Source organism: Engraulis encrasicolus, chromosome 16 (assembly GCF_034702125.1).
Source record: "Engraulis encrasicolus isolate BLACKSEA-1 chromosome 16, IST_EnEncr_1.0, whole genome shotgun sequence".
In the NCBI taxonomy this organism is placed as follows: domain Eukaryota; kingdom Metazoa; phylum Chordata; class Actinopteri; order Clupeiformes; family Engraulidae; genus Engraulis; species Engraulis encrasicolus.
This window is the reverse complement of record NC_085872.1, coordinates 41664973-41689853: the sequence shown is the minus strand read 5'-3', so window position 1 is coordinate 41689853 and position 24881 is coordinate 41664973. Positions and strand designations below refer to the sequence as shown.

The following is a 24881-nucleotide window of genomic DNA, read 5'->3' as shown; positions in this document are numbered from 1 at the left end:
TGATGGCACATTTCTGCACATTTCTGCATGCTTACATGTATTCTGGTTAGAACATTGCATTAAAATTGCAAAGTGTGCATGCACATGGCGCAGACTGTGCAGCTATGCACCGTCACCAACCCAGCCAGTGTGCTCGTTATTGATGCTGCATTTTCCGCAGATCTGTGCAGCTCACATGCGTATTGCGCAGTGCTTGACACTAACTTTTTCGCTTACCAGCCATTTTGGCTAGTGGTTTTCCTGACTCACTAGCCATTGGGCCTTTTCACTAGCCATAATTTTCTTAGCCATCATAGCAGCTTTAATTAATTATATAATAGGCTGTAGGCCCTAATAATGTAATGTAGGCCAATATAATATAATATAGGCCTAATATAATATAATATAATATAATATAATATAATATAATATAATATAATATAATATGCTATAGGGCAATTAGAATTGTTAGGCCTATTAACTGGTCCATGCATGCATGCTATGCAAAGAACAGATTTACTGATCTGAGGAATGGCATAGCCTATAGTAGGCCTATATTTAGGCTACCATGCAGAAACACCAAGCACAGTGTTGTAGAAGGGCACAAATGTAAGCTACACGAGAGCAAAATATTTTCGTCTTTAATCTGGAGGGACTTCTTCATATCATATAGGCCTATCTGTGGAGGTCGCCGTCCAAATTCATGCGCAAAGTAGATAGCCTAAAGTCATTGCCAAGTTGGCCGGTCCTCGGACATGGATGTGGAATAACTCTTCTGGGATATTTGCTTATAAAAGTATCCACTAGAAAGCACACACAGATGCGGTAACTACAGAAGGGGCTACGACTTCCTTTCATTCCGTTTAATAGTGAGTTGTAATATACAAACGGGCGAGACGGGCACCTGCGAAGGGACATGCAATGGGATGCTTTTGTGCAGTCTGGAAGGCTACTACTGCGCGTTTTTTTAAGAACGGTTTGACAGTCGGGAACAACAGCACAAGAAACATGGAGGAATATTAAGGTATGAAGACACAGGCAAATCAGAAAATAATTTAAACCAAACATTATTAATGCCGCATGTGTCCTTGTCTTATCACTGCGCTAATGAGACTTTCACAAGAGTAAGACAGACTGACATGTTTTCCTCTCGCTTTGGTCATTTTAATGACCACTACTACTATGTATTGTAGTAATGACAGATCGCAAATCAGGTCAGTTGAGATGAACTTCGCTACTTTATTTTCACGTGAAGGTTTCCAGTGACATTTCGAAGCGCACGCTGATGTCCCGGTAGCTCGCTCCTCTTCGCAAGACTAGCTCTAGGCCTATCAGATTCCTGGCTTGCGTGAGACACAGGTGACACGTGACACAGGTGCTTCATGGGTATTGTAGGCTCGCGAAATCGCATTGTATTGCTTTTGTAGCAAAGACGGTCCGAAGAAAAAAAACTACAAAATGCGGTGCCTCATCATTCAGAATAGTAACGGACCCGCCAGAATGGCTAGTGAACCTTCGGTATCTACTAGCCAACGCCGACTTTCACCCGCATTTGGCTACCTGGCGTGTGTTAGTGTTAAGCCCTGGTATTGCGACTGCGTGGATAATTCTAGTTAGAATTTGTGTTCACGGCGCAGCATATGGGAGTGACTTCTGGTGCACATCGCGGGAACAGGATTTTCTGCTGCGCAGCTGGGCAGCTACACTACCCTGGCTGCACTGCCATACAACGTCCTCGGTCCTCCATGTCGCCAGTAATCTGTCCTAATTGGCACTCATCTACCTGATGTGAATTGTGTACGCAGTCCGCATGTTTGCGAGGCAGTTCACTTGCAAGGAAGCCTAGAAACCAGCGTTTTTCATGTCTTGGAAAGTCATGCTAGTTCTATCCACGTTGGTTGCCGAACATACATAATCACCTTTCTAAAACCAAGCAGATCTCACCGTGATCAAGCAAACAAATTTGTTAATAAGGTCGTTCATGATGTAGCATTTCAACTAAGCAGCAAGTTTGCTAGGCAACGAGCATGCCCACTATGTCCCGCGTGAAGCATCCTGGTTAGAATTTCTGTCCACAGCACAGCATACTCATGAACGGCGTGACGTTTTCCATGTGCGTTACGCCCATTTGTGGGGGAAAACAACACATGCAAGTCAATTGGTGATGTTGGGGATTAATAAACGAAAGATACGGACCTGTAGACTAGCGTTGTTCACGCGCAACATGCCGAAAACGTGTTCCGTTGCCGGTTGTTCAAATAATATAGCCAAACAGCCGTGGCTGAAGCATGGAATGTATTCATTTAGGCTAGCCAATGTAGCATGTAAGTCAATGAGACATTCGGTTTGTTTTCACCCATAAAGGGGCGTAACGCAAATTTAAGAGCAAAGTACCCGGATGACCGTTCATGAGTATATGCGAGTGACCTCTGCGCCGCAGTCATGTCACATGGGGTTAAAGGGTGATTTATGCCTCGAGACCAACTTCCCTGCGTCGTGATGCAGTAGGCTCGTTCGTGACAAAGCAGTGCTGCTTTTGCTAGGCAGTGGGCATGCGCATTTTGTCAGTTTGAAGCATTCTGGTTAGAATCTTCTAACCACAATGCATCAAAATGGCAAAGTGCGCATGCTCGCTGCCTAGCTAAAGCAGCACTGCTGCGTGCGGTGTGCGCGACCAGTCCTGTTCAAAACCCTCCCCACAGCCAAAGCTAGCATGCTACTCTGCCATTCATTTGAATGAGACACCGCCGGTAAAAAACGCGGCCGTTCCGCGACGCTTTACCGCCCTGGTGTGTAAGACCCCTTACACACCAGGGCGGCCACGTTTTTTACCGGCGTCTGTGAAAATACATTGAAACAAATCTGTCCTTACACACCAACCGGCGGTAGTCGGGAGTCAGTGGCGCGGGAGCCGGCTCCACGCCGCGCTGCATTTGGAATATAGAACTCGAGCATATTTTTCACGCCGGCGACCAACAGTGTTTCATTCAAATGAATGGCAAAGTAGCACGCTAGCTTTAGCTGTGAGGGGGTTTTGAACAGGACTGGCCGCGCACGCCGACGCTGTCAGTGTGCAAGGCAGTAGTAATGTGTCGTTCACGAACGAACCGTTCGTTTTGAACGAGTCTTTGAAGTGAACGAAGCGAACTAGTTCCCCGCCTCTCGTTCACTTCGTTCGTTGGTGAATCACCGGTCTGTCACTAGTCAGTCAGACAGTAGCAGAAGTGGTCGTCCAATGAGCATTTTAATCTGCGCAAAGGGGCACCACTTTATCTCTTAATGTGATATCTTAATATTACCAGAGTTTTTACACATATCGGGTATTTAGTTCATAATTCAGAAGAGCTCAGCAGTTCACATAGTCCACAGTTCACAGCTCTGAACGAGCTGAGCTCTCGTTCCTGAACGAGGAGCCAGTGAACTGCAGCCAATGGTTTCCATGACCACGAATACACAACTTAACGTGGCAGAGACAAAGGCATACTTCTAGTTGGAAATGCCACTTGAAATGATATTTTATTCTTTTTTTAATGGGTGATACTGTTCAATACATAAAATTAATCTGCAAAATAGGTTTCAGGTGATATGTTTAGACACGATGATCACCTTAGATCTACACAGCACAGCGAGAACGAACTGTATTGAGCCCGCGAACGAGAGACCAGCCTGGGCGCATAGCAACAGTCTCCATGACCACGAATAAACAACTTAACGTGGCAGAGACGAAGGCATACTTTTTGGTTAAAACAGCTTGTAATTGGGCTTTTTTAAATGTGTGCTGCTGTTAAATAAATAATATAACTAGGCAAAATGAGTTAAGTTGATATGTTTGGACATGAGAAGCACACAGGCAAAGTATGAATGCCCCCCTCCTCCTCTCGTTCACTGAACTAGTTCGCTCGTCATTCACCCCTTGCTCTCCTGCATTGTGGCGTGACGTAATCAAAATGAACGACTGAACGAACTGTGAACGAACGAATTCCTCATCAGAACTGAACGAAGAGAACGAACTGGCGCGAAAGAATCGCCATGCCCTTCACTACAAGGCAGAGAAAAACACACCGGCCGAAACTAAGCAGAAAGACCGCGTTCGTCCCGCGACCATTCCGTTCCGCTTTGGTATGTTTTGCCCCTGATGCAGACGGCAACGGAGTGAAGGGCGGGAAGGAGAGAAAAGAGGTCTCTGATTGGTCCTCTCGAGCAGCCTGCTCTGTCCTCGAGAACAAGCTACTTCCTTGTTCTAACCTTCGTCGGGCTACGGACTGTGAGCTCTTCATTAAATAAGTTGCCTGTGCTTTGTCATTTAATTTATTTAGGCCTACACGAACCAAAGACAACACGTGCGCTTGCAAGTTACGCCGCTGAAATTATTTAAACAGTTGAATAGTGTTTCCGAGGTCGAGGAAACATTCCGCTTCGTGCGACCTATCCTTGACAGATGAGCCACTTCTTTGTTCCAAACTACGGCGCTGGCTGCCAGTGCGATCAAAAAATGCATGTGACATAAAGATTTAATGTTTCATTTTCATTGTCGTCGAGTAGGCCTATGTGAAGCTAAAAAACAACCGACACATCAAGTTTACTCTTTGTATTGAAGGCAGTTTGAACAATCATCTCGCTGCCCCTACCGTTGCGACGGAAACGGATAGAGCTAGAATGGAGCTATAAATTAAAATTCACTGCGTTGAGTCACTCCGTTGAGGCTCTACACAGAGCATAACCCGCCCTTAAGTCATTGCGGAAACAACATTTTTCCTAAGCAGTCGCGCAGTCACCTCAGAGCAACTGCTCTGGCTCAGGACCTCCTCCATGCCGTCGGTAATCTACCCTGATTGGCATTCATCTATCTGACGTGAATTGCGGGTGTAGTCCACATGCTTGTGAGGCAGTTCACTCACTGCTTCAAGTAGGAAGCAGTGTTTTTTATGTCTTGGGAAATCACGTTGGATAAAACTGTCCATCTTGTTTGCTAAGCATTCAACCCCACCTTTGTTAGACCAAGCAGATCTCATTTTGATCACGAAAATATCTGATTGGTTGTGTCCAAGCCTGTTGCAAACGCAGCTATTGGGGCCATGCTCGTGGTGGCACAATTCTGCTCCGTCATGAACGCGGGCAATGGGCTTGTTCTTACAACAGTCTGCAGCAGGCGCATGCCCCCTGCGAAATTACAAAGCACTCTGGTTAGAAATTGTGCAGCGGCAGAAATTGGACACAATTGTCCCCTTTGCCCTGTCGCCTTCATAATGTGACAGGTTTATCTTGCATACACATTCTTCCTGTTGAATCCCCACCAGAATCCTATAGGCCTAGTCTCAGACACGATACTATCCAAATCATAGTTTGCAAACAGGCTTAGCAGAACAGTAATTCAGAAGCAAGTAGCAGACATCCTTGCATGAATTTCGACAACTCTCTATCAGCAAACCTTTTTGCTTGACATGAATTGAATAGGCCTGCTTTTAGGTCAGCATAAAAGACAAGCAGCAGTGTGTATAGATGACTTATTTTAATTACATGATCATGAAGGCAATACCTACACAATTTAAAACAGGCATTTATTCGTTTAAACAGACGTAAACCGATAAATCTGGTGCACAAGTCTACAACACACAGGCAAAACAATTCAATCAGTCACAACTTGGAGATCTACAAAACGTTGAAGCCATGTGCGAAAATTAGTTGGTAACAAACTGTCACCTACCGATTGGAGCACAAGAGGAAAGTGTTTACATGAATATCAAAAGTTTAGTAAAATTGCAATTGGTGTGTCTATTTTATGTTTCATCATTTGGATGATTATGGCCACAAAACATGGAAAAGAAAATAAATGAAAAATAAAACAAAACAAATTGTCATCCCACTATTAGGCCTAGCCATGCTAGAAAAATGGTGACATTGGGCTTAAAGGGGTATGCCACTATTTTGGGGCTTAATACAGTTAAAATCGTTGGCCAGGGTTTATAAAGGTGGTAAAGTGTCTTATTTTTCATGTTAAGCGTTGTCTTGCTTTAAGACAAGTTAAAAGAGGGAGTATGTCGCTAAGCTAGTGAAAGTCAATGCATCCATGTAGCATTGCAACATGCTACACGGATCCATTGACTTTCACTAGCTTAGCGACATGCTCCCTCTTTTAACTTGTCTTAAAACAAGACAACGGCTTACATGAAAAATAAGACACTTTACCACCTATATAAACCCTGGCCAACAATTTTAACTGTATTAAGCCCCAAAATAGTGGCATACCCCTTTAACCAAACATGAATAACTTGCATGGGGCACAGATGAAAGAGCGAGATGAAAAAAGAAGGGATTTTACAATACAAATAAGTAAGAGGACATAAGGAGTGACATAGATGATGGTCCATCCAGACATTTGCTTGGGGCAGCTTTTCCTCACCTGCATTAAAAAAGTACCAGTGTTTAAAAACTGAATACCCTGAACATATTTCACAGCAAACATATACAAACAAACACCACTTAAAGAAGCTAACAATTGTCATGAGCATTAATACACTATTATATTACTGTCATAGACTGTTACCTCTCAAATCCTATGTGAGCAAGCTGTACAAATACGCAGCAACAATGATGCCGACAACGGACAAGCACATCGTGATCATCAATTGCTTCTAAAGGTTGTAAAGTTGTGTGTGAGACATAGCCAGAGAGGTGTCCCAAGAAGGAGAGATAGAGGACAAAAGGAAAGAGATGAATAGGAAATGGGGGGAAAAAAGAAAAGGAAAACAACTCAGTGGTGTACATACAAAAGTAACGGAACCATTCAATAAATGAAGGAATGAAACTTAAACATAATACATCAGATGCAATACAATTGTGTTTGTAATTTCAGTGAAGTTATAAGACAGAAGGCTGGTTAATGAGTGCAGTGAGGCGCACAATGCCGGACACACCTGAAATTCCATTGAAACTCAGGGCCTGCTTTAAGAGGACTGTGCATGCACGGCATTTGTAAGATGTTTCAGCGAACAGTTTTCACAACACAAAAAAAGTGTTCTTCCAGACTTACCCTGCGAGCTGCCTGTCGAAATGCTGCTGCTTTCTTGGTGTCTGCCACAGCCCTTTCTACGAATCCTGCCGACTGGTCTACGTTGCTTTCAATTCTATCAATCATGGTACCCTGGTGGTGTTAAGAGATTGAGTTGAGGCACACATACATACGTACATATCATGTGAAACAGTGATATATTTTCTGAATGTTACTTTCTACATGTTGCCATTCTTCTGCTCTGCCATAGTCCACAGATGAATGATTTCTGGTGCATATCTCTACACTCACACTGGCAGCTGTGAAAGGGAGACAGCAGCTCAAGATGCGCAAGCAGGAATGACCACTTATGTTTGGAAGCTAATTGTGCTGGGCAGAGTAAGTCAATATGCGATTTACTAATGACCTACTGTTTTAGTACCGGTCTGTGTGCACTGTCCGGCTTTTACCGCAAAACATTTGTTAGTCAAGGTGGGTGGTGGGATCGCCAGTATCAGAGACCTTCCATTTAAGATGTGATAGAAAACCACCCCAAAACCAAACAGTTCATGCAACCTTTTGTAAAGCAACTTTAGAAATCATATTAACAATACAAAAGCCTTATCTTCACAGGGGACATAGTAGACAAGGTGGGAGGTGTTTGTCAAGGTGGCTGCTTAATTGTAAAGTGCTGGGAGAAACCCTGTCAACAATGCACGGATTCATAGCTGCGTTACCTGGTTCTCCACCAGCATAGCAATGTCCACAAACATGTCGTGCAGCTCCTTGATACTGCTCTCCAGACGCATGATGTCTTTGTGTCTCGCCTCTATCTCACCCAGCTGCTCCTTGGAGATGTTTGAAGCCATGATCTGCAACAGGATGAGTCAGTATATTCTAATTGCTACCTTTACATGAGACATTTAATTCTGAATTTACTGACTTTAATTCTGAATAAAACTTAATTCTGCTTTGAAAGATCAAAGTAAACTCAACAGAACTATACAAATTCTGAATCATTAAGTCGGAATTAAAAACATTGTGTTAACGTAGTGAGTGTGTGTTTGGAAAATGTTGTACATCACAAGCTATGCAAATAATTGAAGCCATCGTATTCAACAGGGACAAGTACAGTGTATTTCTAAAGTATGCTTAGAATATAGTATATCACAAGCTATACAAACAAACAGAATGAACAGAACAAACAGTCAAGGGAAGGATGCACACTGCAATTACACTACTGAGGTGCTCTTAATTAGTTCACAGATTTTAGTTTTGTTTTGTTTCCCCCCAAAAGTGTATGTAGCTCAGCCATTTGTAATAGCACTGCAATAAAGGATCCAGAGACCAGCATGGAGTACTATGAGAACTCACAAGACATGTAAAAAGCCATAGGTGATCCGCACACCAAAGATCACTGATATAAATATAGTCATGGCTTTAACTGTTTTGCTTGAATCAACATGATGTTGCGATGTACTAGCCCACTGAATAAAGATTGTTTTGGACTTTCTAAATCACCTGAAGTGCCTGGACCAAGGATTGCTCCACCGTTTTTGTTGAACATTGCACCCTTCAAGAACACCAGCTGATTTTGAGGGATACTAGTAGCGATATCTTCATACTCTTCTTTTGAATCAAAATTATGATCCTGCCTCTTTTATGCATGTGCATGATTATACACTTGGCCGTGTGGAACACAGAAGCAGAGGCGTATCTTGCCAGGCTGTCGCTTGGGGCCCCTAGACGGCAAATAACAGCTCAGACTTTACTTCAGTTGTGGCAATTTTGTTTCAAATGTTCATTCTTTTGATTTTTTGCTTGGGGCCCCAGCTGGCATTAGAATCGCCTCTGCACAGAAGACATAGTCATGAAGTTTTACCCCAGCTGTGAACACCGCCGCATTCCCTCCCTCCAGCATCTCCTCCAGCTCCTCATCTGTGGTGGCTTTGCCCGCTGTGAAAAGACACTGTATGGTGAGTCATTCAAATAAATACATCACACAAACAAACACGTGTATGCACACACGCAAACACAAACCAATCATACATGTACAGTATACAGTACAGTATACAGTACATACAATGTATCTACAATAGGTGCACACACTCTCTCTATCATACACTTTCTCTGTCTGCCCTGAACATGTATACAACACTATGTGAAAGGAGATTGCAAATGAATGTATGGTTAAGCTTGCGGCACTAAGGCTGTGTGGGTCTAGCATACTGTACTGTATACTGTATGAGTCTGCTTCTAATCCAAAGATATTTTTCTGATACATCATAGTAGTCTGCTACAGCAAACAGCACTCACTGATTTCAAGTTGTCTGGCAATACGTCCCTTGCTCTTGTCTCTGAACTCCATCTGTGCTTCATTGTACTTGGTCATTACTTCCACAAACTTTTTGGCCAAGATGGCATGCTGCAAAGGAAGCAAAAAAGCAGGGAATCATACTTTTATATGCACATAACTGCAGAACACACTCGACAGATAGACAGATGTGATAGAATTTGACACATTTTAACAGACATGCAGTAGATCACACTGGGAAGAGCATTCTTGGCACGGCCCAAAGGATGATGTGGGCCAAGTGACTTACAGAATTTTTTTTGTGTGTGATCAATTCTTCTCATGTGTTTTTAATGTGTTGTTATGCATCCAATTAAATATACGTACAGTATAAGACATATGAGATCTCAAAGGACAACATTCAGCATTCATACCACACACACACACACACACACACACACACACACACACACACACACACACACACACACACACACACACACACACACACACACACACACACACACGTACCTGAGACTTTTTGATCCTCATGTCTGCTGACACACGTTCATCTGGGTTTTCGTCGAAACTCTTCTCAATGCCTGTTGCAGGGGACAAAACAACATACAAACCGAAAGACAGCTGATAATTAGGCCTAATTTTTTTTGGAATGCAAAGTGTCCTTGGGTATTTTGAAAGGCGCTCACAATAAAATGTATTATTATTATTATTACTAAGCAAATTGTAGGAGTAACAGCAACCTAGTTATAGCATTGTAGCATTTCAAACCAAAATGGTCATGGTACTTCAAGAACTATCCAGGTTCAGCCTGCCTCGATCATCAGGTTTAGTCCAATAAAGTAGCTTATCAATCAAAATCATAAAGATGCCGCACACTCTGCCCCATGGTTATTATCACGCTAAGAGACTAATTGGCCGTCTGTCCATTCTTAAAATGTTAAGAAGGCCAGAAAGCCGATATGCCACGTCATATAATAAAACCACAAACCATTTATTGATGATTGAATTATTCCCGATTGCCTGTGGCCAGCAACTCATTAAAAACATTGTTGTGTGATACTTTCCTTTTTCTAAGTTACTCCAATAAGAAGGTTAGCACTATATTAGCGCTGACAAAATTACACTATCAACAAGAAAACAAGAGACAGCACTGACTCTTCAACTTGTTCCGAGCATTATTCGCCATCTTCTTGATCTCATTGGTACGGGCCTCCACATCATCTTGTGTCTCTGTGCAATGGGAATTGAGGTAGGAGAAAAGACAGGGTGAAAAATAAACAAATTAGGGTCCCAAAACCTTGGCAGAATGATGACCAAATGCATTCGGTATTGTACAGAGAATTGCAATGCATTTAAAGGCTGATGGACAGCTAACAGAACATACAGAAAATGAAGACAAATGAATATGAAACAGAAGACCGAAAATGAAAGAACAATATTAATTCGTTCATTTATGCATTCATTCAGTCAAATTCATCCATTCATTCAGAAGCATAGGGAGAGATGTCATAGGGAGAGGACAGAGGGGTGGGACTGAGAGATCCAGAAAGAGGAAGACAGAGACTGTCAGAGAGAGAGAGAGAGAGAGAGAGAGAGAGAGAGAGAGAGAGAGAGAGAGAGAGAGAGAGAGAGAGAGAGAGAGAGAGAGAGAGAGAGAGAGAGAGAGAGAGAGAGAGAGACAGAGACAGAGAGAGAGATGATGATGATGATGATGATGATGATGTTTACTCTGGTCTGACGTGGGGGCGGAGAGGATGACTGAGTACAGCTTCTTAATTTCCGTCACATTCTCATCTATCTTATCAATACTGGCGCGGATGTCCTCGGCCTGAGGGTGAAAAATGAACATGTGCACAGACATACACACAACATCAAATGAGGGTGTGAAAACACAATGACCCATGCATGCACCCATGATTCAATACCCCAGGGGAGAGTTTCTCAAAAGAGAAGTTGTTAGCCTGTTAGCAACTTCGGTAGTTGCCAATGGGAAAATGCATTGAAAACAGCAAAGTAGCTACTGTAGTTAGCAACTTTGGTTTTGAGAAATTCACCACAGATGTGTCAGAAGTAAAAGCAGGAGTACATTTAGTTATTCCACTGTACCTAATGAGGTGGATAGCTGTGTCGTTACAAAGCAAAATAAAGAGAATCAGTGGGGAATCAGCTACCTGTACACTGTTAATGAACTGAGGCAGGATTTTTTGGTTTGTTTTGGGTTTTTTGTTTGTTTACTTCTGCTTTTACTTTTGACACCTCCGATTCAGTATCAGGTGTGAGCCAGTGTCATTATAAATGTAAAGACTGCTGTTCAAAAAACAACATTGCATAAAAAAGCAGGCCTAAGCTTTGGGCCACTACTTATACTGTAAATACAGGGAGACATTTATGAATAGCAAGCAATACCTGGGCAAAGAATTCATCCATAAATGCTTCTTTCTCAACAGGAACTTCCACATCATCTGGAACATCAGATTTCTGAGGAAACAGAAAAGGCAGACAGGGGAAGTGTGTGAAATAGGTTGCCACAGAAGGCTTTTAATTGGCAGAGAACATCATTGTAATTCTCCTGCTGTATATCTAATAGAGTGTCAAGCCACCACAGCTTTGAATGAAAGAAGCTTCAACAGTAATATACTATTACTGCAGTGGGTTGCACAGACATTTTTGGGGCAGGTGTTGGGGGCATGTGGAACTTCTGGCTATAGAGGCTATATCGGGGCATTATTCTCACATGCGTTTGATCATGCATCATGGAAAACAGATTATCATGTCAACATGGACCACAGTACATGGACTACAGTGACAAAAAAAAACTTTCGAAGAACTTGAAAAGGGCACTTTTTTGTCCAGTTGGGCAAAGGGGCAGGTGCTTTATCACCTTGTCCCTGTCTGTGCAACAACCTGTTTAACAGCCTGTTAGAGTGTATAGTAGACGTAGTGTACACCTGTAGGTATTCTCTGTAGAAGAACAAAGGAGGCTATATTTAGCATCGAATGAAGTGTATTTCTGATTCCCTGATTGTCGCTCCCAACGCAGGACGCTCCCCTGTCGGCTCGCTCCCACTAGCCAGACTATCGATCCCACCGCCATATAACGGAGCTAGTTATCTTTTTGATGTTAGTTTTTTGTTTCTAACCCTAACCCTAAACCTAACCCTAACCCTAAATTGCTTGTATGTGGCAGTGTATGATAATACGTGAAATATAATCGGGTGGGACTACACGTCCGGGAGTGATAGAAACACCTGGGACTACACGTCCGGGAGCGATCTCAGTTGGGAGTGTCCATCTGCCACCGGTATTTCTGTATCATATAGTTGTGCGCAAAAGTGTATAACCTGAAACAGGTTAATGACTAACCTGAAATAGCCCAATTATCAAGCAAATGAATAAACACATGTAGTTGGTTAGCAAAGCAAATAGAGGTACAATCCTTCCTCTTAGCGTAATCGGGCCTGTCTGGTACCCTTCCCCCTCACCCGGAATCCCCCACTTGACCCCTCCCGCGACCTGTCCCACCTCTCCGAATGCCGTTTTTACGCGCGACCTTGCGTTTGGTGCGAATTTGGCATGGCATGGTGTGGCAAGCAGCTTTCCTAGAAATAATCAGACTATACTTTTGCGTGCCTTACAGCATTTCACCATCACATTTGCTGGACCCAGGGAAAGACTGGCGTTCCATTAAAGACCCCCTTTGCTTTGGTTACGTTTGACGGTGAAAGTCACACATTTCACATTGATGAATGACTCCATTGACTCGCATAGTCTCCAAACATAACCATGTCTCTGTGACACTTCTGTAGGTTATGAGCTATGGGCCTTCACAGGGTACATTGGCCACCAAAGCAAAATGTCAGCTAGTGATCTGCTGCTATCAAAGAATGTGTTGGCAGACTGTAGGGTCAAGTTAGTTCTTCAGGAGTGCAGCCACTCACATACACAGCCCTTGGATGAACCATGGCCTTAGCAAGCAAGCGTTACTGCTCGATTCTATCTCTTTCTAATAAACCTACCTGGCGGCACTTGTTAACGTTTTAATCAGGTGAAAGTTGCGCAATCTAGCAATTCTCGTATCACCATACCCGTCCAGTATAGGTCTACAATAGTAGGCCTATGCCATAGTTGCAATACATGAACTAAACCCTCCATGGATAATAACGTTTATATAGTAATTATGTATTGTCTTACCGCTTTAAGTTGTTCCAATCGGTCCTTCATTTTGACAGCTTGATGGGCACTTGTTGAGAGAGAATGTGTATGACAGACTTTCAGATAAAGCAGAACTACGAAGGCCTAAGAACCTAATGAAGCCACTCTACAGAGTATTAACAGGGACCATACGGCCGATAGTTAGTAATTAATTAGCCTATTACAGAAAACAAGCTGCCACTGATTTATTTTCTCCAAAACAGTTCCTTTGGATACCCCGATTTTCAGAGCACAGGTTTCGCAATATGGCTGTACCTACAGAGAACTGTAGTTTACTAAGCCTATCCTCTCAAGGGGGATTAAGACAACAGTTGTATGCTGGGCGACTAATCTTTCTGCCTCCGTTTTTCATTCTCTCGTCCATGCGCTTCGCTGTCACGGCGCACTTGGCATAGGTTACTTCACGCAAGACCAAATGGATGCGCTCATGGTACCCACGAGTCGCTCATAGAGACGCAGGTCACAGAGTAGCCAAAGTACACGTGTACGATGCTAAACACCAAGGAATAAGCTTTAATACATTTTTAGTGACCAATAATCGTTAGAGATAGTGCATAGAGTGCAATTAGGCTACCTATGATGTTGCGTGTCTGGAGCAACATCATTTTGACAGCCTGTCTCCATCTAGTGGAGAGAACATGGCGCATGTTCAAACTGTGGTTACTTGTTGGTGTTTTAGTCCTGCCCCTACACTGTGCACCTGCAAGCGTGGCTGGCATGGGGTAGGCTAGCTGAAGTACCAGGATGCAAGGATGTGTATTTGTCATAAATATAGATACTGTCATGTCACATGAGTTGCCTGTTCAAAAAAGTGAGTGTGTGTGTTCAGTCCAAGCTTTACTTGAGGCTTTGAAGGTATTTTTTTTTTAATTCAATGTTAGCATACTGCACTTTGTCTTTTGTAGAACAGATTAGGAGGAGTAATTGCTTGAGGAAAGAAACTCATTTTCTGTCTCTCTGTCCTTTCCCTATGACAGCAGTCGCCTGCCTTATCTCAATTTTCAGAGCAGCCCATAGGTGCCATTGGTCTTTAAGAATTGTATTGGCTCTTGATTTTCTCTGTTTGACATTCATGGCCTTCAGCAGAATTCCTTCCTCTTTGTTGTGCCTCGAGTTCAGGCACTGTGGCGTACCAGGTGATGATGGTGGACCCTGTCATGACGCTTTCCATTGCTGAGGAGTATGCTTTTATAGCTCAGCGGCTATGCAATAACCAATCACTTTGTGATAAAAGCATCAAATTTGGTCAAATCCAATTTTTAGCCTGGGCTCGGAATGTACTGTATAACTTCAACACCAGTTTCTAGCAGATAGAGAATGATGGCAATGACACAGAAGTCTTTAAATATTTCAGTATTTTGATACTTTTCATATGCCTTCAGAAATATAAAATCAGCAAATAAACCATTTTGAAACTTGAAACATAGTCGTCGCACACTCAGAACTTCATGCAGTTACATTTAATAAGACCAACGTTTCGGCTTACGCCTTCATCAGGGTCATCTGATGACCCTGATGAAGGCGTAAGCCGAAACGTTGGTCTTATTAAATGTAACTGCATGAAGTTCTGAGTGTGCGACGACCCTCCTTTTTCAATTTGAATCCATTGTCTGCCGTACGCACCTCAAACGGTGTGCGTTTACTGAAACCCAAAGAGAAACTTGAAACATAACCATGGTGGCAATAATCCACAAGAACAGATGGTGTGTATAAATGTGATGTTTCTTCCTTAGAACAAAGGCAATGTGATTCATGCATGCGGTGCGTTCCCTGTGCTCACATCTGCACCATAGTCATCGGCCTACTACTTATTTCACCTCGGCGGTGTGTGTCAGACACACTCACTGAAAGAATTGGTAATTGGAGCTCTGGAGCATACATTATAGAAAACTGAGAACAGGTTGATTCCAAACTGACATGCACACATCATCCTTTCTGATGGCTTAGGAGAGGTTACATGGACTCTTTGGAATATTATGGCTTTGAGAAAAGAATTGACCTCGGCCTATTATGAGTTGCCATTCAGTGCTAGTCACTATTGTATCACTGGCATGCTGTGTGTAGCTACATACACTGGGGGTCGCTGTGGAGAGGCAATGGGGATGACGTCCAAACCATGCATGGAGATTTGTGATTGAACCAGGGCCACATATTTTTATTTTTTTATTACATTCTTTATTAACAGAACACACATGGCGTAGCATACAAAGACACAATGAGTAAAAAGAAAGAAGATATACAAAATAAATAAATAGTCACTGGTAGTCTACAATGAGAACCTAAAGAAATGGCAATTGAAGTTTGTTTTATAGTACTAAATTACGACATTGCCTTTTATACGAACAGATTGTCTCTCAAGAAAATGCTGTCCGTCATCAGACACGAAACCATTCCATTAATTTATTATAAGGATATCCAGGGCCAGATTAATGCATAGGCTCAATATGTCTGCAGCCTAGGGGCCCCCACAGGGCCCAATATGCAATATTGAAAAATGTATCTGTTGTGTTCAGTATAGCTCGTAGGCATGTTATCCTTAATTCCTAGATCCTAGTTATGACACTGTCTATGTAAATTTGTCACAATATTTGCCTTCTGGAGGGGTCACAGCCACCTGTAGCCTAGTGGTCAACACGTTCAACAAATACGAGCATGGCGATCCAACGATTTGTGTATTCACGGCGACAGTCTTGCTATTTCAAATTCATTCATATCACTTTTAATTAGCAAAGTCAAAAGTTGCACATAGTTCTATTTGTCCTCCAGCCAAAATATTAGGGACACTCATCAAAGGCAAAGGCAGACAGACGTGCCATTTAACATGCCCATAGTAGTTTAATGGCTGACAAGCAGGAAGATCGCACATGGTTTTGCAAAAATTTGCAGGCTGCTTTGGACTTCCATTTTGTATAGACTTAACTCCTCCCTGAAAACAATAGCGTACCCAACTTCCCTGCTCATGAAGACACTGTTCACACCCCGCGCAAGCATATACCCTCTCCATGAGGAATACAATCCAAATATTAAATACTGGCGAAAGCAACAGTTTTAAACCAAAAGATAGTTTCAATTACACCACAACTCAGTGATTGTTGCACTGTTAATTGGTGACTTGTGACATCGTCATACACATAGCGACACATTTGCCATTGTAATCGGTGTAAATGTCAAAATTCCTTACAACCATACCAACCTCATTGGCAGATGTATATGCTGACAGACACCTGCCATGGTGAAACATCAAGGAATAGAAGAATCACATCAATGACCCACGTCATCAGTCCTTATCTTATATCCCAAAGTAGCCATTTGGAGAGCGCCATATCAATCCCTTCCTCACCCCACAGCCCTTATTGCTGCCAAAGCTGGACCAGATAAACCCAAATACTTTCATGATTTTATTGAGTCTGGTATTTGCAGGGAGAAGTCAAAGTTCAAGTTCAGACACACTAAAGAAAACTATTAAAACCAGTATAGAATTTCATTTATGGAACAATTATTTGTACTTTAACATAAAAATAAATAAAAAGTGGAAAAGAAGAAAGCAGACTATTTTGAAACTTAGAACAGAACATTAATTTAATCACCATTTCATTTTAAGTTCACAAGTATTTAATCCCTGTACAATTCTCATGTCTTACACTTACATATTGGTTTTTTTTTTTTTTTTTAATGGGAAGGCAATTGTGTTTGTTTATCCGATAAGCTATCAAAGATGCCTCCTACTAACTGTTGTAGATGAGGGGGATAGATATAAGGTATTGGGATATTGACTCCTAAGTTGACAAGAGAACATCAGGGTAATACACCCACCTGACCCAGGGAGCAAACTTTGAAATAAAGATTAAGCACCCACACACAATTGAACATAAGTGAACTTTAGGATGTTTATCATGGTCAAGATGCAGAGTATCCTTGAGTTAGGGTTATGGCAAGTGCTTGTGTCCGAGTATGTGTACAGAAAACAGTTGTCAGAGTATAGTAGAGGAGTCACAGGGCAAGTCTAAGTGAGTTCACGATGGGTAGGCGTTTGCGTGTGTGTATATGCATAAATTGATAATAGTTTGTGTCAATGTCAGCCAATGTCCGTTGTTGGTCAGTCGGTGTAGTCAAAATCTATCTATTCATGTGGGGGTGTATATGTATGTGTGTATGCATGTATGTATGCATGTGCATGTCCACACTTGTCTGTTTATCTGTAGAGGTAGTCAGACTGAATATTGGCAGCGATCTCCGCCTCCCATTTGTCTCCGTTGTTGAGAAGTTTCTCCTTATTGTACAGCAGCTCTTCATGGGTTTCTGTGGAGAACTCAAAGTTGGGTCCCTGAAAAAAGGAAAGATATCAAATGAAAAAATAGCCTAAACTACCAGGACAATAATGTATAGCTCTGAATTCATTAGAGCAACAATAACAACAAAGGACTCACTGATAACAACAGAGTAATAACCAGTCACATTTCTGAAATCCATCATGCAGACCAACAACTTATGTAAAGCCTAATACATCAAGAAAGCTCCACAGCAATGTATTTCCTGTTGTGCGGTGCAGATATTCACCTCCACAATGGCATCCACAGGACAGGCCTCTTGACAGAAGCCACAGTAAATGCATTTGGTCATGTCGATGTCATAGCGCGTTGTCCGCCTGCTGCCGTCACTGCGGGGCTCAGCCTCAATTGTGATTGCCTGAAAGACGAGGTAGACCCACATATTAGTCAGGAAAACCATCTTAAGAAGGTCTCTATTGGTTTTTGAGACATGACTACAAATATGTTCATCATTTTGATTTTAACATATCTTAGGGATGTCTTAAACTGACAAGCTTAATCTGTAATCTGTAAATAGGCGTCACTGATTTGCATCTTGGATACAAATCTCTTGTGAGAGTGAAATAACAGGCTAATGCAAATTCTGTGTGACACTATCCACATCAATGTGCAGATGAGAGACTGCATGCACACACTACAACCGTTCTATATAAAAAAAAGTCCATGTTAATCCAAAAGAAGAACACCAGCTCACCTGTGCTGGACAGATGGCTTCACAGAGTTTGCAGGCAATGCACCGCTCCTCTCCCGATGGGTACCTGCGCAGCGCATGTTCACCACGAAAGCGTGGAGACAATGGCCCCTTCTCAAATGGATAGTTTATTGTGGCTGGCTCTCTGAACATGTAGCTCAGGGTCATACCCAGACCTACAAAAAGTGAGAGAACAAGCCATTGAAATGTTTGAAACAAACGAAAAAAGCCAACAGCATTACCTTGGTGAATATAATAGGAGGTAGAGCTAGTTCTATTTTGTTTCTTGTTCCTCACAACCTCCCTATCTCTAATTCAACACCTTTGCCACTGAACCAAGTAGCTGGCTTTGTTTCTTGTTCCTATTATTTGGCAACTAATCAATTTAGGTCCAGTCATCTCAGTGTAAGCTAAAATTAGATCTCTCCTCTCTGCTGTATCGCCGTGGTTACCAATTATGGTGAGTGAAACGAAACGTTTGATTATGAGAAATGTATGCATGTATATTTCATACATTCTTGCAGTTTAGGGTAGCATTGCCACACCCAGTTGTTTTGAACACTACATTGGTAGTCTAGTGATCTTGATGGATAATTTATTCATTTAATCTGTTGCGCTTTATGCATGAAAACAAATATTAATTGTGTTACACTCATTTGTTAACAGGTGAAAGATTGCTGAATTTGGCAGTCAAAAAGAGATTACAGTTTGGTCCACCCCAAAGAAGGTTTAGGTCACAGGTGTTAGTAAAGCGAGGAAGCCTGGATCAGTCTCACCTCTGAAGAGCTCAGTCCACAGGAGGGTTTGGGCTGCACGGTCTGTGATGGACTTCATGTCTGTTGCAAGCTCCTGAGCGTTGACATACTCTGGAGAGAGAGAGAGAGAGAGAGAGAGAGAGAGAGAGAGAGAGAGAGAGAGAGAGAGAGAGAGAAATGAGAGCAATGCCATTATTGACACTGTTGAGTAACGATCAGCATATAAAGAGAGCGGCGGTGGCAGATGACATGATATACATAAGCAGATTACCCATCAGTTCAAACGTTAGCAATTGGGTGCACATTTCCACTCCTCCCACCAGTAACTACTTCTCAATTCGGCCTTTCCAGACCCCCAGTATGCTAAGAGCAGGCTAGCTCTGAGGTGTTGTTAACATCATCTCACTTGACCTGACCTCAGGATAGAGTTGAGTAGAGCAACTTTATGTGTAGGATAATTTAAGTTTGCAAGGTAACAAGGTAGTCCAACATTTGTTCAGATTTGACTTCCTTGGGTGAACATGAATAAAGTCATGAAAAGCTATTAATTTAGCATGTTCTGATTAATGTGTTTTGCAAAGACAGTGCCTGGCTTTCCCCATCCCCATCATCATAGAGTTTGTCAGCACAAACTGAACCGAAAGCCAATCAGCAGAAAGTTGCCGGCAAAATCAGCTGAAAGAATATTATACAAATATGGAGAAAGATCACATCCAATGGCGGCATGCGTGACTATAACAAGATGTCTAACAGCCTGACTACTTATGTTTATTTATTTTTTTACATCCCCAGATGTAAAATACAAACCAATCGAAAGGGCTCATCATATCCCAAAGTTCCGGTGATGCTGGATTATTGTGTGGGCAAATGTAATAGATGCACAAAATACAACCTTTTCCCACTTTAGTACATAAGCCTCACAGCTGACTTGCACATAAACTGCTGCTCATCTACATCAAATCAACAGATTTCAAACCAAACCAAGTCTTTGCTGATCTTATACCAAAGAGAACAGGTTTTATGGTTTTAAAGATCATACTTACTGAATGCCTCCCTTTTAGCTGAGACACTGATAGGACGCACACTCTGGCTGAGGGCAAAATTCCCTAAAGAGAGAAAGTATTTCATGATATATGTGTAGTGACAGCATTTTAACTACTACATTGCAACAGCAAAGTCATTATACTATCGTAAGTATTTAACCAAAGCAGAACATGTGCTGAAAATTGTTAAGTTAGACCAATCAATTATTTTGTTCACAGAAATAAAAATGATTTGAAAATGTGCCCAACCTACCTGGCCTGGACACGGAATACAGTACACGTAACGTCGCAGACATCACAGCTGGTGTACGCTAGGAGAGACACACACATCACACATATGTGACAATCGGGATTATGTTTCTTATTACTAGAAAGTAGAGAAACTTTATACTAGTGCTGACATCAACTCATGACTGCGAGTGCAATGTCAACCTGGGGGTGATCACTTGACGCTAACCCTTGATTTTGACATTAAAACATGCTGTAGTAGCGACATCTTGAAGCGTTAACAACACTGGTTTGTTCGTCCATGTGATATCAAAACAATCCATGTTTGATATGCAAAACACCGGTCGGGGTGTATTATTGAGTACACTCAATTATGTGAATAAGAATCAAATATATTGGAATCAGCAACACATGCAGTCCGTGTGCTTTCTGTTATACATCAATAGCAGTATTTTCAGTCAACAAATCCTTTCCTGACCTCATAAATGCCTCAGCCATGGTAAACAGAGTTAGGTTAATTAAGGACATCGACATTATTTAACATCAACCGATCGAGATCAATGGTGTTAAGGAAATCGTATTCAGGGTTTATCACACAGAACTAAAAACTAAATTGAGACACATCTTACGTTCTTGATAAAACCTGCAGCTGAAACCAAATGTCACGAAGAGCCTAGACTTGGCTAGCTGAGCCAGGTAAAAGTTAGCATGCTGTGCCAGGCGACGAGCGACGTTCTCAAGGACTTTCAATGACTGCAGTGCTAAAAGTGCTTACATTCTGAAACATCAAAAGGGATACTGGTGGTGGAAAAACTGAAAAGGTTTCTCACTCATAGCCCCTGTCAAAGATATGGCTATCAAACACCATTTAAAAGTTTAAACTTACCGAGCTGTCGCTATTTGGCCTCCTTAACCAGAACAGCGGACGACTTAGGAAGTACACTGCAAAAATGCCGGATATGACGACAGATTACACAATTAGTGCGCCACCACCAAAATAACCCGTGTGCCTTCATAAACAGAGGGCACAGTTTGGGTTCCTACACTGAGAATTTAACTGTATACGACATTGAACGTTAAACCAAAATAGAAAAGTCCTCGAAAATAAAACATTTTTACAGTGTATATAGGCCTACACTTGAATAGTTTCCCCTTTACAGATCATCATCTTTATTCACCCACAGTAGTGTTTATGGGCCTAGTAGGAATATGACAGGCAATGTGTGAATAAAACTCAATAGGCCCTAGGCCCTATGTCATGTCATTCACTGATGCCAGGAACTTCTCTATATAGCCTTCTCTATGTGATATTAGGGCACAAGATTTTTGCTTCATTTACCTGTGGGTGTTTCCTCTAGCCTGTGTCTGTCAGGTGTTTGTGAGTGCATCTAGTACAGTATAGGCCTATTCTTTAAAAATGCCAAAGAAGGCCTAGGGTGCAGAAAGAGATGAAAGAATGCTCTTGTCTGGTGTTAAAACTGTTCACCATATCTAAACAGATGAGTCACACTCTTATCAGCGTATGGCTTACACGTATTAGAGAAAGAGTAAAAAGTCCCCATGTAATTATATTTCAGATGGTGGTGTAAATATTATCTTTCACACTATATGTTTGGTTATTTGTGAAATGGAACATTTTCTCTTATCAGCACAAATTGCCTTTGTTCTTGCTACATCACTAAAATGCTTACAGTGAGCTTTACTCATTACAAATCATTGAGGCATCATTATTTTAATTATGGGAGGATGATGTAGATGTAGCCAAGGCGATGCTGTGACATCAGGTGGTCATAGCTGCTTTCGCAGGATCCTACACTGCACCTTTCCTCATTCATCTCCAAGCACATCTATCAGTAAGTAAAAGCTATTGTTCTCTACTCTGTTCATAGTATTTACTCTGCAAATTACTATTTTACACTGTCAATCTGGGTTTTGATTTGTAACTGATTTCATCAGTAAATGTAATAAATTGGCATATTTCAATTACCATGCATTATTTGGCTACAGTCAATGTTCATGTTCAATGTACTGTACATGTGTCTTAACATTTTAACAGTGAACTCAACAACAAACAGCACTGCCGTCCTCCCAGAGTCCAGTAAATGTAATAAATTGGCACATTTCAATTAGCGTACATTATTTGGCTACAGTCAATGTTCATGTGTACATGTGTCTTAACATTTTAACAGTGAACTCAACAACAAACAGCACTGCCGTGCTCCCAGAGTCCGGACTATGGACCAAGGAAGAGAGATATGTTCTTGTGGCTGTGCTTAGTATTGAGATGGTGCTTGGCATTCTTGGGAACAGTTTGGTTCTCGTTGTCAAAATTGTGGTAAGATCACAACTCAATGTCTCTGATACCATGGCTTTCCACTGTAGGTGGCCCATCCTTTTATTTTCTTATATGTAACAACCTGCATCTGTTTCAGTGCAAATACCATTTCCAGTGCAAATACTGGCTCCCAATGGTCAGCCTGACGCTGTCAGACTTGAGCTGCTCTGTGCTGATCATCTCCGGCTCCTTGCTGGCAATGCTGACGGGGGGACAGAGGTCTCCTTGGTGCGAGGTGGTCAGCATGTTTAAGTTTACCTTCATGACGTCATCCATTGGTAGCATATGTGAGACAACTTAACAATTGTCATTTATGTGATGGCCTGCTGTTTTCAATATTTTTTGTGTTATTATGCAACACAAATAAGATAAGATTAAGCATTGTCTTGCTTTTTTCAGTAGCATCTGCATCTTATTTTTTTTAATTGTTTATTCTCTGTGTCACAGCCATTCTCTGTGTCCAAAAGCTAACAGGAATACAGTCCACTGGAAGCTGCTTATCTGTCATCATGGCTTTAGCATGCCTCGCCTCTTGGCTGTTTGGTGTGGTGTTCGGGATTGTGCCTGTCATCTATGACTGGATTAAGTGAGTGTGTTACATCATCATTTTGTAATGATTGCCCAGAGACTTTCTTGTATGTTCCGAATGCTACCATTCATAAAATCAATTTGTATGACTGTGACACAACTTCTTTATACATTTGTGATGATCTACAGTTGTTTAAATTGTGTCCCAGGTATGATTCAGCAGAGATGCTGTGTGCAGTCTTCTGGGAGAACTCCTACTCTGATATGCTTGTCTATATCCTTTGTGCATTCTCCGTCTGCATCTTTCTGCCCTTTCTGCTGATGCTGTTGTGCTCCATCCTGTCTTGTGCCAGATGTGGGAGACACAGCAGCAGGTTTGTAAAACTTCTTATCTTTCCACATTTCTCATTACCTCGCCCTGTGACAGCATTGGTCCACCTTGGTAACCAGGGCTCTAAATTAACTTTTTTCTCCATCACCAGCCAACATTGCAAGTATGTTAATCTTATTGCCAAACACACACTCACTAATGGGTCAAAGTAGCTGGTAAGGTTTCTAGTAAGCGTTCAATTAGACTGAGACCTGTTTGTAACCCTCTATTTGGCTCTGTTTCTTCTCTTCTCCAGCTCGGATGACCTCTCCTCTGTGACACCTTTGCTGGTTTCATTTTACCTCCTCTGTTACACGCCATTTGCTGTGTCCGAGGTAAGATGACTAAGTTTGGTTATAAATATAGGCCTCTATATATATAAATATCACCACTGCTACTTGTTCCGCACTTTGAAGAAAGACCACAACCATGAGAATATTTCTGCCCTACAAAGCAAAAAGGCAGTAACTGCGCTGAGCTCAAAACTGAGTCAGTTGACTTTAAAATGATACTGCAATCCAGTTTAAGTTTTTTTTGGGAGATGATTGGCATGTGACAGTTTTGTTACTTTATATTACCACCTTTTTTGAAGATCAATCATTTTATTTAACTTTAGACTTTGATATATATGGCATTAAAGTCATAGTAACTCATTTTAAACAGCAATGCAGTTACTGCCTTTTTGCTTTGTAGGGCAGATTTAGATGCTGTCCCTGCAATTGTCTATTGCATTTGCATAATATTAGTGTGATGAAAATATGCTATGAATATCATCATAATGATATCACTACTGTACTGACATTTTTCCGTCTTTATTCAGTTAATATTGCTTGGAAGATTGGACCTCTCTCCATCGCCTGAATGGCTACGAACGTTTTCATCTGTGGTGGCTTATCTGGACTGTGGTTTAAATCCTATTCTTTACTGCACCAATCAAGACTTCCGGCAGGCCTTGCTCGCTCTGCTGTGGACTAGTCGGAAGTTGAGCCTACCTGAACCTGAACCTGAACTGACCAGAATTACTAGACTTCACATGTGACAAGCTGTTACTGCATGTGAGATGGTGTGCAGGGTCAAGATCTGTTCAATAAGTGTTCAATAAGGAGATAT

General features: G+C 41.8%; 3 protein-coding genes across 3 annotated transcripts; 1 reads left to right on the top strand and 2 right to left on the bottom strand.

Annotated features, from left to right (window-relative positions):
* Positions 1-6194: 6194 nt before the first annotated feature.
* Positions 6195-13502, bottom strand: stx3a (syntaxin 3a). Its single transcript, XM_063219653.1, has 11 exons — positions 13473-13502; positions 11688-11759; positions 11010-11109; positions 10437-10511; positions 9792-9862; positions 9284-9392; positions 8850-8923; positions 7705-7839; positions 7010-7120; positions 6524-6611; positions 6195-6379 (listed from the first exon to the last, which is right to left on the bottom strand). The coding sequence occupies exons 1-10, from the start codon at positions 13500-13502 to the stop codon at positions 6534-6536; spliced, it is 855 nt and encodes a 284-aa protein (XP_063075723.1). The 3' UTR covers positions 6195-6379; positions 6524-6533.
* Positions 13503-17054: 3552 nt separating this feature from the next.
* On the bottom strand, positions 17055-21525 carry ndufs8a (NADH:ubiquinone oxidoreductase core subunit S8a). Its single transcript, XM_063219647.1, has 7 exons — positions 21425-21525; positions 20564-20621; positions 20311-20373; positions 19289-19378; positions 18516-18688; positions 18051-18179; positions 17055-17817 (listed from the first exon to the last, which is right to left on the bottom strand). Exons 2-7 carry the CDS (start codon positions 20604-20606, stop codon positions 17686-17688), a joined length of 630 nt encoding a protein of 209 aa, XP_063075717.1. The 5' UTR covers positions 20607-20621; positions 21425-21525; the 3' UTR covers positions 17055-17685.
* A 604-nt stretch (positions 21526-22129) lies between these two features.
* si:dkey-9i23.8 (visual pigment-like receptor peropsin) lies at positions 22130-24812 on the top strand. Its single transcript, XM_063220483.1, has 7 exons — positions 22130-22391; positions 22728-22873; positions 22971-23160; positions 23321-23459; positions 23611-23775; positions 24028-24106; positions 24592-24812. Coding segments are annotated over exons 1-7 (939 nt in total). The 5' UTR covers positions 22130-22390; the 3' UTR covers positions 24811-24812.
* The last annotated feature ends 69 nt before the right edge of the window (positions 24813-24881 follow it).